At 40.4% G+C, this 18,215-nt stretch overlaps 1 protein-coding gene across 1 annotated transcript; it reads right to left on the minus strand.

The window, feature by feature from the left end:
- Positions 1 to 12,337: 12,337 nt before the first annotated feature.
- On the minus strand, positions 12,338 to 15,864 carry LOC128653056 (polyubiquitin-C). The gene is made up of 2 exons (XM_053706108.1): positions 15,722 to 15,864; positions 12,338 to 14,510 (listed from the first exon to the last, which is right to left on the minus strand). The coding sequence occupies exon 2, from the start codon at positions 14,502 to 14,504 to the stop codon at positions 12,447 to 12,449; it is 2,058 nt and encodes a 685-aa protein (XP_053562083.1). The 5' UTR covers positions 14,505 to 14,510; positions 15,722 to 15,864; the 3' UTR covers positions 12,338 to 12,446.
- Between the last annotated feature and the right edge of the window lie 2,351 nt (positions 15,865 to 18,215).

The raw sequence follows: 18,215 nt of genomic DNA on the forward strand, positions 1-18,215 counted from the left end.
AAAACTAGCTCCTTATTGATTATACCATTTAAGAATGCAAACTGCTACTTTAAAGGGACAGTATACTATAAAATAGTTTTTCCCTTAACGACATGCGTCGTACACGGTACGTCTTGCACAAACTGGTCTTTAAAGACCAGCGACGTACCCTGTACGGCGTTGGGGTTTAAAGCGGCTGGAAGCGATCCTGATCGCTTCCAGCTGCTTTCTGGTTATTGCAGGGATGCCTCGATATTGAGGCATCCTGCAATAACATTTTTCCCCCATCCGATGCAGAGAGCCACTCTGTGGCCCTCTCTGCGCCGGGCATCAATGGGCAGGAGCCTATGTGGGAGGCCATAGATGGATGACTGAAGAGTAAGGGGGCGGCGGGCGCGTGCACGGGAGGGAGCAGGTGGGAACCGCTACACTACAGAAAAATGTGGATCAATAAGTGGGAGAAAACACCACAAAATTATCATTCTAAGGGATCTGGGAGGGGGTGGTGGTTGGTCTATGGGGGTGGGGGAAGCTACACTACAGGGGGGGGGATCTACTTTACTCTAAACTGGGTACTGGCAGACAGCTGCCAGTACCCAAGATGGCTCCCAGTAAGGTAGAGGGGGAGGGTTAGAGAGCTGTTGTGGGGGGGGGAGATCAGGGTGTTTGGGGGCTAAGGGGGGATCCTACACACATATGTAAATATGCTAAAAAAAAAAATACCTTTTATTTTAGTACTGGCAGACTTTCTGCCAGTACTTAAGATGGCAGGGACAATTGTGGGATGGGGGAGGGAAGAGAGCTGTTTGGGAGGGATCAAGGGGTGTGACGTGTCAGGTGGGAGGCTGATCTCTATGCTAAAATTAACCCTGCAAGCTCCCTAATTAACCCCTGCAGTGCTGGGCATAATACATGTGCGGTGCGCACCGGCATTTAGTGGCCTTATAATTACCAAAAAGCAACGCCAAAGCCATATATGTCTGCTATTTCTGAACAAAGGGGATCCCAGAGAAGCATTTACAATCATTTATGTCATACTTGCAAAAGTTGTTTGTAAATAATTTCAGTGAGAAACCTAAAATTGTGAAAAATGTTACGTTTTATTTGATCGCATTTAGTGGTGAAATGGTAGCATGAAATATACCAAGATAGGCCTAGATCAATACTTGGGGTTGTCTACTACTCTACAGCTAAAATTAACCCTAGTTGACTCCTTCACTGCTGGGCATAATACACGTGATGCGCAGTGGCATTTAGCGGCCTTCTAATTACCAAAAAGCAACGCCAAAGTCATATATGTCTGCTATTTCTGAACAAAGGGGATCACAGAAGCATTTACAACCATTTATGCCATAATTGCACAAGTTGTTTGTAAATAATTTCAGTGAGAAACCTAAAGTTTGTGAAAAAGTGAACAATTTTTTTTTTTATTTGATCGCATTTAGCGGTGAAAACACAATTTATGCTTACCTGATAAATTTATTTCTCTTGTGGTGTATCCAGTCCACGGATCATCCATTACTTGTGGGATATTCTCATTCCCAACAGGAAGTTGCAAGAGGACACCCACAGCAGAGCTGTAATATAGCTCCTCCCCTAACTGTCATAGCTAGTCATTCGACCGAAAACAAGCCGAGAAAGGAGGAACCATAGGGTGTAGTGGTTACTGTAGTTTAAATTTAAAAATTACCTGCCTTAAAATGACAGGGCGGGCCGTGGACTGGATACACCACAAGAGAAATAAATTTATCAGGTAAGCATAAATTGTGTTTTCTCTTGTAAGGTGTATAAAGTCCACGGATCATCCATTACTTGTGGGATACCAATACCAAAGCTAAAGTACACGGATGAAGGGAGGGACAAGGCAGGAACTTAAATGGAAGGAACCACTGCCTGTAAAACCTCTCCCCCAAATATAGCCTCCGAAGAAGCAAAAGTATCAAATTTGTAAAATTTTGAAAAAGTATGAAGCGAAGACCAAGTCGCCGCCTTACAAATCTGTTCAACAGAAGCCTCATTTTTAAAGGCCCAAGTGGAAGCCACAGCTGTAGTGGAATGAGCTGTAATCCTTTCAGGAGGCTGCTGTCCAGCAGTCTCATAGGCTAAGCGGATTAAGCTTCTTAGCCAAAAAGAAAAAAGAGGTTGCCAAAGCCTTTTGACCTCTCCTCTGTCCAGAGTAGACAACAAACAAAGCAGATGTTTGACGAAAACCTTTAGTAGCTTGTAAGTAAAACTTTAAAGCACGGACCACGTCCATATTGTGTAACACAAGGATGGAACCACAATCTCTTGATTGATATTCTTGTTAGATACCACCTTAGGTAAGAACCCAGGTTTGGTACGCAGGACTACCTTATCCGTATGAAAAATCAGATAAGGAGAATCACATTGTAAGGCAGATAGCTCAGAGACTCTACGAGCCGAGGAAATAGCTACCAAAAAAAAAAGAACTTTCCAAGATAAAGTTTGATATCTATAGAATGAAGAGGTTCAAACGGAACTCCTTGAAGAACCTTAAGAACCAAGTTTAAGCTCCATGGTGGAGCAACAGGTTTAAACACAGGCTTGATTCAAACTAAAGCCTGACAAAATGCCTGAACGTCTGGAACATCTGCCAGACGCTAGTGCAAAAGAATAGACAGAGCAAAAATCTGTCCCTTTAACCCCTTAATGACAACTGACGTACCAGGTACGTCATGCATTAACAACCAGTTAATGACAATAGACGTACCTGGTACGTCAGTTGTCTAAGAGAGTGCTGGAAGCAATCGCAATCGCTTCCAGCAGCTCTCAGGGTATTGCAGTGATGCCTCCATATGGAGGCATCCTGCAATACCTTTTCAGAAGACTCCGATGCAGAGAGCCACTCTGTGGCCCTCTCTGCACCGGTAGCGATGGTGCCGGTTCGTTGGTGGGTGGGAGCATATCAGGGAGGCGGGTGGGCGGCCCATCGCTACCCGGCATCCGGTTCCTGTAAGTGCTATGTGCACGCCGGGTGCCGGGAGCGCGCGATTAGCTGGCCACTGACACCAATGAGAAGGGAAGAGGGGGGAAAAAAATTAAAAAAAATAAATATATAAGGATCTGGGAGGGGGTTGGGGTATTGTGGGGGGCTGCTACACTACAGAAAACATTAAAAATTGCAAAAAAAAAACACTTGTTTTTGGGGCAAATTGGGTACTGGCAGACAGCTGCCAGTACCCAAGATGGCGGCAATTAGGTAGGGGAGAGGGTTAGAGAGCTGGGGGGGGGGGGATCATGGAGGGTGGGGCTAAGGCAGGGGTCCATCACAGCTAAAACATTTTATTTTTTTTTATTAAAAAAAAGAAAAACTCCTTTTATTTAGTACTGGCAGACTTTCTGCCAGTACTTAAGATGGCGGGGACAATTGTGGGGTGGGGGAGGGAAGAGAACTGTTTGGGAGGGATCAGGGGGTGGGATGTGTCAGGTGGGAGGCTGATCTCTACCCTAAAGCTAAAATTAACCCTGCAAGCTCCCTACAACCTACCTAATTAACCCCTTCACTGCTGGGCATAATTTACGTGTGGTGCGCAGCAGCATTTAGTGGCCTTCTAATTACCAAAAAGCAATGCCAAAGCCATATAAGTCTGCTATTTCTGAACAAAGGGGATCCCAAAGAAGCATTTACAACCATTTGTGCCTTAATTGCAGAAGCTGTTTGTAAATAATTTCAGTGGGAAACCTAAAGTTTGTGACAAAATTTGTGAAAAAGTGAACTTTTTTTTTTATTTGATGACATTTGGCGGTGAAATGGTGGCATGAAATATACCAAAATGGGCCTAGATCAATACTTTGGGTTGTCTTCTAAAAAAAAATATATACATGTCAAGGGATATTCAGGTATTCCTGACAGATATCAGGGTTCCAATGTAACTAGCGCTAATTTTGAAAAAAAGTTGTTTGGAAATAGCAAAGTGCTACTTGTATTTATGGCCCTATAACTTGCAAAAAAAGTAAAGAACATGTAAACATTGGGTATTTCTAAACTCAGGACAAAATTTAGAAACTATTTAGCATAGGTGTTTTTTGGTGATTGTAGATGTGTAACAGATTTTGGGGGTCAAAGTTAGAAAAAGTGTGTTTTTTTCAATTTTTTCCTCATATTTTATATTTTTTTTATAGGAAATTATAAGATATGATGAAAATAATGGTATCCTTAGAAAGTCCATTTAATGGCGAGAAAAACGGTATATAATATGTGTGGGTACAGTAAATGAGTAAGAGGGAAATTACAGCTAAACACAAACACCGCAGAAATGTAAAAATAGCCATTGTCATTAAGGGTAAGAAAATTGAAAAATGGTCCGGTCATTAAGGGGTTAAGAAACTAGCTGACAATCCTTTTTCCAAACCTTCTTGGAGAAAAGATAAAATCCTAGGAATCCTGACCTTACTCCATGAGTAACCCTTGGATTCACACCAATAAAGATATCTACGCCATACCTTATGGTAAATTTTCCTGGTGACAGGCTTTCGTGCCTGTATTAAGGTATCAATAACTGACTCTGAGAAGCCACGCTTTGATAAAATCAAGCATTCAATCTCCAGGCAGTCAGCCTCAGAGAAATTAGATTTGGATGGTTGAACGGACCCTGAAGTAGAAGGTCCTGTCTCAGAGGCAGAGACCATGGTGGAAAGGATGACATGTCCACTAGATCTGCATACCAGGTCCTGCGTGGCCACGCAGGTGCTATCAGAATCACCGATGCTCTCTCCTGCTTGATCTTGGCAATCAGTCAAGGGAGCAGAGGAAACTGTGGAAACACATAAGCCAGGTTGAAAGACCAGGGTGCTGCTAGAGTATCTATCAGCGTCGCCTTGGGATCCCTGGACCTGGATCCGTAACACGGAAGCTTGGCGTTCTGGCGAGACTCCATGAGATCCAGTTCTGGTTTGCCCCAACTGAGAATCAGTTGCGCAAATACCTCCGGATGGAGTTCCCACTCTCCCGGATGAAAAGTCTGACGACTTAGAAAATCCGCCTCCCAGTGCTCTACACCTGGGATATGGATAGCTGATAGGTGGCAAGAGTGAATCTCTGTCCAGTGAATTATTTTTGAAACTTCTAACATCTCTAGGGAACTTCTTGTTCCCCCTCGATGGTTGATGTAAGCTACAGTCGTGATGTTGACCGACTGAAATCTGATGTACCTCAGAGTTGCTAACTGAGGCCAAACCTGAAGAGCCTTGAATATCGCTTTTAGTTCCAGAATATTTATTGGAAGGAGAGACTCCTCCTGAGTCCACGATCCCTGAGCCTTCAGGGAGTTCCAGACTGCACCCCAACCTAGAAGGCTGGCATTTGTTGTTACAATAGTCCAATCTGGCCTGCGAAGGTCATACCTTTGGACAGATGGACCCGAGATAGCCACCAGGGAAGAGGATCCCTGGTCTCTTGGTCCAGATTCAGTTGAGGGGCCAAATCTGTGTAATCCCTGCTCCACTGACTGAGCCTGCATAGTTGCAGCGGTCTGAGATGTAAGCGTGCAAACGGCACTATGTCCATTGCCGCTACCATTATGCCGATTACTTCCATACACTGAGCCACCAAAGGGCGTGGAATGGAATGAAGAACCCGACAGGAATTTAGAAGCTTTGATAACCTGGACTCCGTCAAGGTAAATTTTCATTTCTACAGAATCTATCAAGAGTCCCTAGAAAGGAAACTCTTGTGAGTGGGGATAGAGAACACTTTTCCTCGTTCACTTTCCACCCATGCGACCTCAGAAATGCCAGTACTACGTCCGTATGAGACTTGGCAATTTGGAAGTTTGACGCCTGTATCAGGATGTCGTCTAAATAAGGGGCTACTGCTATGCCCCGCGGCCTTAGGACCGCCAAAAGCGACCCTAGAACCTTTGTAAAGATTCTTGGGGCTGTAGCTAATCTAAAGGGAAGAGCTACAACTGGTAATGCCCGTCTTGAAAGGCAAACCTGAGAAACCGATGATGATCTTTGTGTATCGGAATGTGAAGATAAGCATCCTTTAGATCCACTGTAGTCATATATTGACCCTCCTGGATCAGTGGTAGGATGGTACGAATAGTTTCCATCTTGAACGACGGAACTTTGAGGAATTTGTTTAAGATCTTTAGATCCAAAATCTGTCTGAAGGTTCCCTCTTTTTTGGGAACCACAAACAGATTTGAGTAAAATCCCTGTTCCTCCTTTGGAACTGGATGGATCACTCCCATAACTAGGAGGTCTCGTACACAGTGTAAGAACGCCTCACTCTTTATCTGGTTTGCAGATAATTGTGAAAGGTGAAATCTCCCTTTTGGGGGGGAAGCTTTGAAGTCCAGAAGATATCCCTGGGATATAATTTCCAACGCCCAGGGATCCTGAACATCTCTTGCCCACGCCTGGGCGAAGAGTGAAAGTCTGCCCCCTACTAGATCCGTTAGCGGATAGGGGGTCGTTCCTTCATGCTGTCTTAGAGGCAGCAGCAGGCTTTTTGACCTGATTACCTTTTTTCCAGGTCTGGTTTGGTCTCCAGACCGTCTTGGATTGAGCAAAAGTTCCCTCTTGTTTATTATTAGAGGAAGTTGATGCCGCACCTGCCTTGAAGTTTCGAAAGGCACGAAAATTAGACTGTTTGGCCCTAGATTTGGACCTGTCCTGAGGAAGGGCACAACCTTTTCCTCCCGTGATATCAGCAATAATCTCCTTCAAACCAGGCCCAAATAGGGTCTGCCCCTTGAAGGGAATGTTAAGTAGCTTAGATTTTAAAGTCACGTCAGCTGACCATGATTTAAGCCATAGCGCTCTGCGCGCCTGTATAACAAAACCAGAATTCTTAGCCGTTAGTTTATTCAAATGAACAATGGCATCAGAAATAAAATAATTGGCTAGCTTAAGTGCTCTAAGTTTGCCAAGTATGTCATCCAATGGAGTCTCTACCTGTAAAGCCTCTTCCAGAGACTCAAACCAGTACGCCGCCGCAGCAGCAGTGACAGGGGCAATGCATGCAATGGGCTGTAGGATAAAACCTTGTTGAATATTTTCTTAAGGTAACCTAATTTTTTATCCATTGGCTCTAAAAAAGCACAACTGTCCTCAACAGGGATAGTAGTACGCTTTGCTAGAGTAGAAACTGCTCCCTCCACCTTAGGGACTGTCTGCCATAAGTCCCGTGTGGTGGCGTCTATTGGAAAACATTTTTCTAAAAATAGGAGGGGAAGAGAACGGCACACCTGGTCTATCCCATTCCTTATTAATAATTTCTGTAAACCTTTTAGGTATTGGAAAAACATCAGTACACACCGGCACTGCAAAGCATTTATCCAGTCTACAAAATTTCTCTGGCACTGCAATGGTATCACAGTCATTCAGAGCAGCTAAAACCTCCCTAAGTAACACGCGGAGGTGTTCAAGCTTAAATTTAAATGTAGAAATATTAGAATCAGGTATCTTTCCTGAGTCATTAACATCACCCACTGACTGAAGCTCTCCTTCCTCAGCTTCTGCATATTGTGAGGCAGTATCAGACATGGTTCTTAAAGCGTCAGTATGCTCTGCATTTTGTCTCACCCCAGAGCTATCTCGCTAACCTCTAAGTTCAGGTAGTCTGGCTAATACCGCTGACAGTGTATTATCCATGACTGCCGCCATGTCTTGTAAAGTAAACGCTATGGGCGCCCTAGATGTACTTGGCGCCATTTGAGCGTGAGTCCCTTGGGCGGGAGTCAAAGGGTCTGACACGTGGGGAGAGTTAGTCGGCATAACTTTGCCCTCGTCAGATTCCTCTGGTGATAATTTTTTTAAAAACAGAATATGATCTTTATTGCATAAAATGAAATCAGTACATTTGGTACACATTCTAAGAGGGGGTTCCACCATGGCTTTTAAACATAATGAACAAGGAGTTTCTTCTATGTCAGACATGTTTATACAGACTAGCAATGAGACTAGCAAGCTTGGAAAACACTTTAAAGCAAGTTAACAAGCAAATATAAAAAACGGTACTGTGCCTTTAAGAGAAACAAATTTGGTCAGAATTTGAAAAACAGTGAAAAAATGCAGTAAATCAAACGAAATTTTTACAGTGTATGTAATAGGCTAGCAGAGCATTGCATCCACTTGCAAATGGATGATTAACCCCTTAGTTCAAAAAACGGATCAAAAAAACGAAAGACTTTTTTTTTTTTTTTTTTTTAACAGTCACAACCAACTGCCACAGCAAGCTGTGGTCCTATCTTCCCCAATAAACGACTTTGGAAAGCCTTTGAGCCCTTTATAGATGTCCTATAGCATACAGGGGACTCCTGAGGGAAGCTGGATGTCACAGTTTGTAATTTTAACTGAACCAAGTGTAACTTTTATACTATAACAGTGGAAAGCCTCAGTAAAACTGTTTCTAGTCAAAATTTAAGCCAGCCATGTGGAAAAAAACTAGGCCCCAATAAAGTTTTATCACCAATGCATATATAAAAACGATTAAACATGCCAGCAAACATTTTATATTGTAAATATCATAAGGGTATTACCCCTGGGAGTAAGCATACCAATCGTTATTAAATCACTGTATTCAGGCTTAACTTACATTAATCCGGTATCAGCAGCATTTTCTAGTGTTTTCCATCTCTAGAAAAAAGTATAACTGCACATACCTGATAGCAGAATAAACTGCACGCCATTCTCTCGCTGAAGTTACCTCATCTGTGTAATCCCCTCAGACATGTGAGAATAGCAATGGATCTTAGTTACAACCTGCTAAGATCATAGAAACCTCAGGCAGATTCTTCTTCTATTTACTGCCTGAGATAAAATAGCACAACTCCGGTACTATTTAAAAATAACAAACTTTTGATTGAAGAAAATAAACTAACTATATTTAACCACTCTCTCCTACAACATCCTAGCTTGTTGAGAGTTGCAAGAGAATGACTGGCTATGACAGTTAGGGGAGGGGCTATATTACAGCTCCGCTGTGGGTGTCCTCTTGCAACTTCCTGTTGGGAATGAGAATATCCCACAAGTAATGGATGATCCGTGGACTGGATACACCTTACAAGAGAAATGGTGGCATGAAATATACCAAAATGGGCCTAGATCAATACTTTAGGTTGTCTTCTAAAAACAAAAACACCCACATGTCAAGGGATATTCAGGAATTCCTGAAAGATATCAGTGTCCCAATGTAACAAGTGCTAATTTTTTTTTTTGTGGGGGGGGGGGGGGCAAGTAGTTTGGAGATAGCAAAGTGCTACTTTTATTTATTGCCCTAGAACTTGCAACAAAAAAAGCGAACCTGTAAACATTGGGTATTTCTAAACTCAGGATAAAATTTAGAAACTATTTAGCATGGGTGTTTTTTGGTGGTTGTAGATGTGTAAAAGATTTGGGGGGTCAAAGTTAGAAAATGTGTTTTTCCCCCCCATATTTTATCTATTTTTTTTATAGTAAATGATGATAAAAATAATGGTATCTTTAGAAAGTCCATTTAATGGCGAGAAAAACTGTATATAATGTGTGTGGGTACAGTAAGAGGAAAATTACAGATAAACAAACACCGCAGAAATGTAAAAATAGCCCTGGTCCTTCAGGGAAAGAAATTGAAAAATGGCCTTGTCCTTAAGGGGTTAATGTGTTTCCAATTACTTTTTTTTTTTTTTTTACAAACTGCAGAGTATACAACGTATGAGATTTGCTTTTTTACATCTTATTTGTGTATATGAATTAGCTGAAATTGTGTTTTGAAGCTACAATCTAATAAAATGGATTGAGCTTGTAGGTATAAGATCTCATTACGTTATCACATTGTGTACATATACCTGCTTCTTTATCTTATATCTGTCCATAAACCAATCACCAATACTTGGAGAGAACAATGGAAAATTAACATGCGATTACCTTCTCTCTTCTATAACCCACTGGGAGTGCAATTTATTCTACTGGCTGTGTTAACACAGCTTGGCCTCAAGGCCAAAAACACAGGATGGGTGGGGATACCACAGGCTAAATAAACTATTTCAAATGCCAATGTAAGGTTAATGGAAATACTTGTAAACAATCTAATACACTCCAGGTAAAGTGGATCATTGGGAACAAATTAAAAGGGGAGAACATTTTTGAGTAAACTGTCCCTTTAACATTCAAAGGCCCTGGATCCCTTATGAATAGAACACACATTTGGCTATTGTCACGTTATACAGATAAAACTACTAACATTAATCTTTCTGCATTCTTGCTTTGGCTGGGAAAAAAAAAAGCTAGTTGTATTGCTTCCTAATCTGTGATGTGAAACAATATTGCTAGATGATTTTTAACAAAGGATACCAAGAGAATGGAGTCAGTTTCATAACTGAAGTAAATGGAAAAGGTCACTGATATTTTACACTAGATTTTTCTTTGTAGATGATTTATTTAGCCCATCTGGGAGTGTTTTTGTAACAATGTAGTTTTTCTAATTTAATTAAATGTGTGCTAATTGTCAGACTCCTGACCAAGCCCCAAATTAGATGTATACTCAAGTCAGATTCCTTTCTCCTGTTTAATCTTTCTTTTCACATGCTGGGGGGGGGGGGGGGGGGGCTGATTTTCCTGTCCCTTTCACCTAACCTCATCAACAGTTATAAAACAGGGAGCTTCTAAGTTATTAAAAGGTTTAAATACTAGATTTTTAGATCAGGATATGGGCAAATTCTGTTTTTAGATTGTTTTAAATGTGTGCAATTCAAAAAAAAAATAAAAAATTATATTAGTGCCTTTTCATATGCTTGACAGAAATTAAAAGGGATAGTGAAATCAAATTTAAACTATTCAGATATTGCATGTAATTTTACTGTTGGTGTGAACATTTCTCTCTGCATGTGCAGCATAGCCATTAGCTAGATATTTTCATTGCACCCACATTTTAAATAATGCAACTGCTCAGATCATCAGTGGGGCTTGTATCATGTCACCAATTAACAAATTGAGTTATTACCAGATGGTACAAGCACCGTAGGCTCTCTGAACAAGTGTTGTGTTTAAAACGCTGGTGCACAGTGCAAACTTAAATACATTTTTGAAACAGCTGTAGCTTTTATTAGAAGCATTTTTGCCAAAACATGTAGATTACAAAATTGCTTCTGTTCAATACCGAAATGCATCCATGGGGTTTTCAATTTTGGCTGGAATATCCCTTTAAATGGAGTAGATTGACAGTAGGCAATACATTACTGAAGCAAACTGAACATCTGGGGAGCCAATAACAAAAAGGCAGTACCAGTTCGCTCCCAGCAGTGCACTGCTGCTCATGAGCATACCTAGTTATGATCTTCAAAAGATACCAAGAGAATAAAGCAAATTGAATATAGGTAAAAATAAAGTTGTTTAAAATTGCATACCCAATCAATTCAGAAAGCACAATTTTGACTTTATGTTCCTTCAGATGTTAAACACCACACAACCTTTAAAAATTACTTGATAGTGTTTAGTACTAAAGGATAGGGAATTCAACATTTCTTTTAGGATTCATATCATATTATTCTAATATCCTCTTATCAAATTAATCTATTGGAATCTATTTTTGAAGCAGCAAAGTGCTACTAGGGACAAGCTGATGTAGAGGCAAATTTGTGCTACCACTAATCAGTTAGCACCCAGTAAATGCACTGCTGCTTGTGTCTACCCAAGTTTGATTTTTAACAAAAGGATACCAGTATAACAAAGTAAAATTAGAAAACGGCATAAAATTGAAAATTTGTTTAAACTTGATTCAAACAGAGTAAGCCGTTTTAATTTTCACCATCAACTTAGGTTAATACTTATGTAAGCCAGATTTTTAGGAGGTGGTCTAAACTATAGCACAGGAAATATTGGTTGAGTAACTTTCTCAAAAAGCAAATTTGAGTCCTGAGAACTGGAAATTACCAACTAAAACACCCTTAAAATTGTACTTAAAGGGAGTCTACTGTTTAAGAAGATTAATACCTTTGCTACCCATTCCCTAGCTTTGCACAACCAACTGTTATATTAATATACTCAGTTTAAACCTAAATGTCCGCCTGTTTCTAAACCACTAGAGAGCCTCTGATCACATGCTTTTTTTTTTTAGCTTTTCACAGCTAGACTGCTAATTTATGTGCCCCATGTAAATTACAATGTGCAGGATACAGCACTAGTTGGCTAAAATGCAAGCCAATAGCCATGTGATTAGGGGGCTGCCAGAAGAGGTTTAGTTCCAAGGTAATTAAGGAGGTAAAAGTATATATCTATATACAACCATGTTGGCCGTGCAAAACTGGGGAATGGGTAATAAAGCAATTATTTTTTTAAACTAAAATTATTGGAGTAGATTGTCCCGTAACTTTTTTGTATGGTTGATTAGTGAGTCAAATGACTAGAAAATAAATAGTATGCAATAAACTTTATTAGAATACACAAAGACATTAATATATCTTTACTACAAACAAGAACTTTGCAACAGGTACTGCTACTAGCAACACAATAGTCTTTCAGGTTTAACAGCCACCTCTCAGACGAAGTACAAGGTGAAGGGTGGATTCTTTTTGGATGTTGTAGTCAGAAAGGGTGCGACCATCTTCCAGTTGCTTTCCAGCAAAGATCAACCTCTGCTGGTCTGGTGGGATACCTTCTTTGTCTTGGATCTTTGCTTTCACATTTTCAATAGTGTCACTGGGTTCAACCTCTAGGGTGATGGTCTTGCCTGTCAGGGTTTTTACAAAGATCTGCATACCACCTCTCAACCGAAGTACAAGGTGAAGGGTGGATTCTTTTTGGATGTTGTAGTCAGAAAGGGTGCGACCATCTTCCAGTTGCTTTCCAGCAAAGATCAACCTCTGCTGGTCTGGTGGGATACCTTCTTTGTCTTGGATCTTTGCTTTCACATTTTCAATAGTGTCACTGGGTTCAACCTCTAGGGTGATGGTCTTGCCTGTCAGGGTTTTTACAAAGATCTGCATACCACCTCTCAACCGAAGTACAAGGTGAAGGGTGGATTCTTTTTGGATGTTGTAGTCAGAAAGGGTGCGACCATCTTCCAGCTGCTTTCCAGCAAAGATCAACCTCTGCTGGTCTGGTGGGATACCTTCTTTGTCTTGGATCTTTGCTTTCACATTTTCAATAGTGTCACTGGGTTCAACCTCTAGGGTGATGGTCTTGCCTGTCAGGGTTTTTACAAAGATCTGCATACCACCTCTCAACCGAAGTACAAGGTGAAGGGTGGATTCTTTTTGGATGTTGTAGTCAGAAAGGGTGCGACCATCTTCCAGTTGCTTTCCAGCAAAGATCAACCTCTGCTGGTCTGGTGGGATACCTTCTTTGTCTTGGATCTTTGCTTTCACATTTTCAATAGTGTCACTGGGTTCAACCTCTAGGGTGATGGTCTTGCCTGTCAGGGTTTTTACAAAGATCTGCATACCACCTCTCAACCGAAGTACAAGGTGAAGGGTGGATTCTTTTTGGATGTTGTAGTCAGAAAGGGTGCGACCATCTTCCAGTTGCTTTCCAGCAAAGATCAACCTCTGCTGGTCTGGTGGGATACCTTCTTTGTCTTGGATCTTTGCTTTCACATTTTCAATAGTGTCACTGGGTTCAACCTCTAGGGTGATGGTCTTGCCTGTCAGGGTTTTTACAAAGATCTGCATACCACCTCTCAACCGAAGTACAAGGTGAAGGGTGGATTCTTTTTGGATGTTGTAGTCAGAAAGGGTGCGACCATCTTCCAGTTGCTTTCCAGCAAAGATCAACCTCTGCTGGTCTGGTGGGATACCTTCTTTGTCTTGGATCTTTGCTTTCACATTTTCAATAGTGTCACTGGGTTCAACCTCTAGGGTGATGGTCTTGCCTGTCAGGGTTTTTACAAAGATCTGCATACCACCTCTCAACCGAAGTACAAGGTGAAGGGTGGATTCTTTTTGGATGTTGTAGTCAGAAAGGGTGCGACCATCTTCCAGTTGCTTTCCAGCAAAGATCAACCTCTGCTGGTCTGGTGGGATACCTTCTTTGTCTTGGATCTTTGCTTTCACATTTTCAATAGTGTCACTGGGTTCAACCTCTAGGGTGATGGTCTTGCCTGTCAGGGTTTTTACAAAGATCTGCATACCACCTCTCAACCGAAGTACAAGGTGAAGGGTGGATTCTTTTTGGATGTTGTAGTCAGAAAGGGTGCGACCATCTTCCAGTTGCTTTCCAGCAAAGATCAACCTCTGCTGGTCTGGTGGGATACCTTCTTTGTCTTGGATCTTTGCTTTCACATTTTCAATAGTGTCACTGGGTTCAACCTCTAGGGTGATGGTCTTGCCTGTCAGGGTTTTTACAAAGATCTGCATACCACCTCTCAACCGAAGTACAAGGTGAAGGGTGGATTCTTTTTGGATGTTGTAGTCAGAAAGGGTGCGACCATCTTCCAGTTGCTTTCCAGCAAAGATCAACCTCTGCTGGTCTGGTGGGATACCTTCTTTGTCTTGGATCTTTGCCTTCACATTTTCAATAGTGTCACTGGGTTCAACCTCTAGGGTGATGGTCTTGCCAGTCAGGGTTTTCACAAAGATCTGCATTGTGATCTACAAAATAAAATTGTAGGTTAATCTTGATACTTGTCACAAGTACAGTGTCTAGTTTTTATTTATAATAAAAAATAAAATAAAAAATTCCCTGTCATGATTCAGATAAATACAATTTTAAACTTTCCAATTTACTTCTACTATATAAATTTGCTTAGTTATCTTGGTATACTTTCATAAGCATATCTAGATAGGGCCAGGGATTAGCTGTTGATTGGTGGCTGCATATATGTGCCTAGTGGATTGCCATAACAATGTTTTCAGATAGCTCTCAGAAGTGCATTGTCACTCCAACAAAGGATACCAAGAGAATGAAGCATTTTTTTTTTTTTTAAGTATTTTCTATCTAAATACTGAAAGAAAAATGTGTTTCATGTCCCTTTAAGTAACCACAAGCTTCATACATTAGACCATTTCTTTTGCTGCTACACATACATTACAGGGCACATAAGTACAAGATATATGCTATAATTGAAACCACTTAACTTCAGAGACAGGTATCTGATCTGATGCAAAAATCCTTACATTTTTCAGATTACTAGCATAGCTTCAACAAAACAAAGTTAAAATTTCGAATACTGGTACACTGAAGTACAGCAGTATCATTTTACTAGTGACTCACTATTAAAACTGCATCTGAGAAGATAAAATCAAACTTATTTGATGAGCATCTTGAATAACAAAATCATTGATTTACTGCCATTATAAAAATAACCAGAATAATGACAAGTTAGAGGAGAAAAAAAGAAAAGGAAAAAAAAAAGACTGCAATGTACTTTAGGTAAGAAACCATTTCAAATATATATGCAAGAAAACAAAATGGATCCTGAAGCGTCTTACCATACAAGATATTTCTATATTAAAGCCCAGAACATGACTAAATATTAAACGTGAACAATGAATTTCAACTACAGAAACTGCTGACAAGCCATTTGTGTTCAAGTAAGTCTATTACTGTCTCGTTACGTACCCCTCCCCAAAAACTAGATACAGTATAAGGGTGTGCCAGTCACTAAATAACAATCCGAATATAATAAACTACGTTATACCTAGAAATAAAAATATACTGTTGAAATATTGACTCATGTACAGTAAACCTTAACCATTTAACTTTTCAAGCTACAGAATCCAATATTCGTTCATTTATAGCGAATATATTAGCCAGATCCATACAATCTAATAATAATAAGACAAAACGAAACCGTCCATACCTTCTTTCAACTGCTCCCAACCGAAAATAAAATGCCCCAATACGACAAGGAAAAATCGTCTCTTGCGCTGTAGAATTATAACTGAGTCCTGCCCCAAACTTCTGTTATTTATACCCTTACGGAACGCATCACCTGGTTTCGTAATACAGTACTCATGCGCAAGGGAGATAAAAAAAAATAGCTCCCAGGATAAAGTGCAGTGTTAAAAGAGATTGTAGCATAAAATTACTCATTTCTTTATCAAACAATGAAACTCTCTTAAATATATTAAGAATTTGTGGACTCATTTAAAATATGTCTAAAAATAAAAATATTCTCCGGCCGGAAAAGGGCGGAGGAATACGTAGTTGAGGGTCTATATTGTTGCCCAGACCTCTAGAATATTCTGTTGGTTTTGTAAGAGGAGTGGAAATATTGCACTGTGATTGGTCGAATCTGACGCAATTGTTGTTGCTAGGGCTTTCTGGCAGATCCTGGGCGTATGTGTTCCCTTCCTGACTTCCCGTTATTACGTTAGAGAATTGAAATGTTTATGGTTACCGATTTCACAGTACAGACAGTGAATTAGTTGTCATGGGGGCAGCTTGTTACTTTAGGATAAGTAGTTGGATAATGCCGAAAGTATTAACTTTTGAAATTTATTTAACTGATGTTCATTATAGGGGGAGGGGGCTAGTTTGTGGTTTTATGTGGACAACTTTTTCAAATGATTGCACGTCTTTCCGATCGGGGTCCGCATACACAGAATAATAAAATCATTTTTGTTAAACAATGAGCTGCCTGTTAACAATATAATTACGTCGTGCAGCACGACAGCGCTACAGTCTCACATGTTACATACACGGTGCATTGCCTGGGGCATTAGAAAGGGAATTATATCAGATAGGGCAGGGATCTAGAGGTGTGGTCCAAGATCCTCTGCAAATTCATCTTTGAGCTATATGGATGAGTTCTGTGTTTGAACGCCCAATGTGTAATTGCACATAACATATAGTGCAACTGATATACTGCAGGCAAATATCATAATTAAACATAAAAATTGAAGAAGTAGAAGGCAAAAAAAGGCCCTAGGACATTGCATAGTGACCCAGGCCCTAGGTCTTGGGCACCGCAATTAAAAGGTATGACCCAGATATATTGAAATATCATCCTATTAACTTATCATACTATTATACAAACATATACATAGTGCACAGTTAAACACCAAGGCCTGTTACTGCTACAGCATGACAAACAGGCCAGAATTCATGGATCTCTCTGTTTTAATAATTACAAGTAAAAGTGTATAAATGTGCAGAAGTGGCACACATGAGTAGTATAAATATAATGAACTAAATGTAAACTCTAAACACTAATAATTCAGTTAATCCAGTGGGTTAATAACTGTGAAAAATAGCTATAGCTATACAGTGTTATGCTAGTAAAGAATTGTAGTAATTACAAGATGTAAAACGGCATACAGTTTCTGCTTGGGAATCGACCTGGCACAGTGCCCCACTGCCAGGCTATAATTAAAATTAAGTTACTGTGGTCAATATCTTTTACAAGAAATGTTGTAACCCAAAAAGTATTTCTAAAAATTTGCTTAGTTGCACATTACAGGCACAGCTTATGTAGCAACGTCTTTGATTGGCTGTGTCAAACAGTTGTGGAGATGAAAACTGGTCAATATAGGAGGCAAAAGGGGAAAAATCCTATATTAATTAGTAATGCAGTACATTGATTGCCGACGTGTATCCTTTTAACCATTTTTTTTGTGGACGGTGATGCCATGTGCATTCAAAATTCCACTTTTCATGTCCCTATAAAAGTGTGGGTAACAATGCCCATCTGGAGGGGGGACACAGGGCCAAAGCAACGAGACAAGGTCTGGAGAACAAATTTAAAAAACTGAATATAATGTGGCTGGAATGTGCTAATTTACTTTGTATGAAAGTAAAAAAAAAAAGTTCATAGGAAGAAGTTTGTAACAAGTAACAGTTTCTTGTTTTCAGCAGGTGAACTATTGGTTACTGAGCAACTAATAGAACAACCAGGAACAGCAACGTCCAGCAGAAGCTACCTAACAGATTAGTCACAAGTCGTTTGTTCTGTCTCAGTTAAGTGCGTCTCTGTTTTCTTTTTTAGGTATTGTCTTTTAACAGCATTTAATGCTGTTGTTATACATTAGCACCAGCCTAATTTTCTCTTCTGCAGATGGTGCTGCGTTATGCTAAGGTTGCCACCTCTGCCATGTTTGCCTTAACAGTAATGCGTTATACATGCTGCAAGTTGCGCAGGGAGAAACATGTATTGTGCCTCTGGACTGCACATAAAAAGTGCTGGACAGTAGTATTCATGTTGTTCCTCCCTGCACACCCTGCAACATGTGTAACTCATACTGTTCAGGAAGACATGGCCAAGGTTGCTACCCTAGGCGCATTACGCTTATGCATAGGAGTTGATACAGTTAGTTAATCTCTTATGAACTGTTCATGCTACTTAAAGATGGCAA

This window comes from Bombina bombina, chromosome 3 (assembly GCF_027579735.1).
Source record: "Bombina bombina isolate aBomBom1 chromosome 3, aBomBom1.pri, whole genome shotgun sequence".
Classification (NCBI taxonomy): Eukaryota; Metazoa; Chordata; class Amphibia; order Anura; family Bombinatoridae; genus Bombina; species Bombina bombina.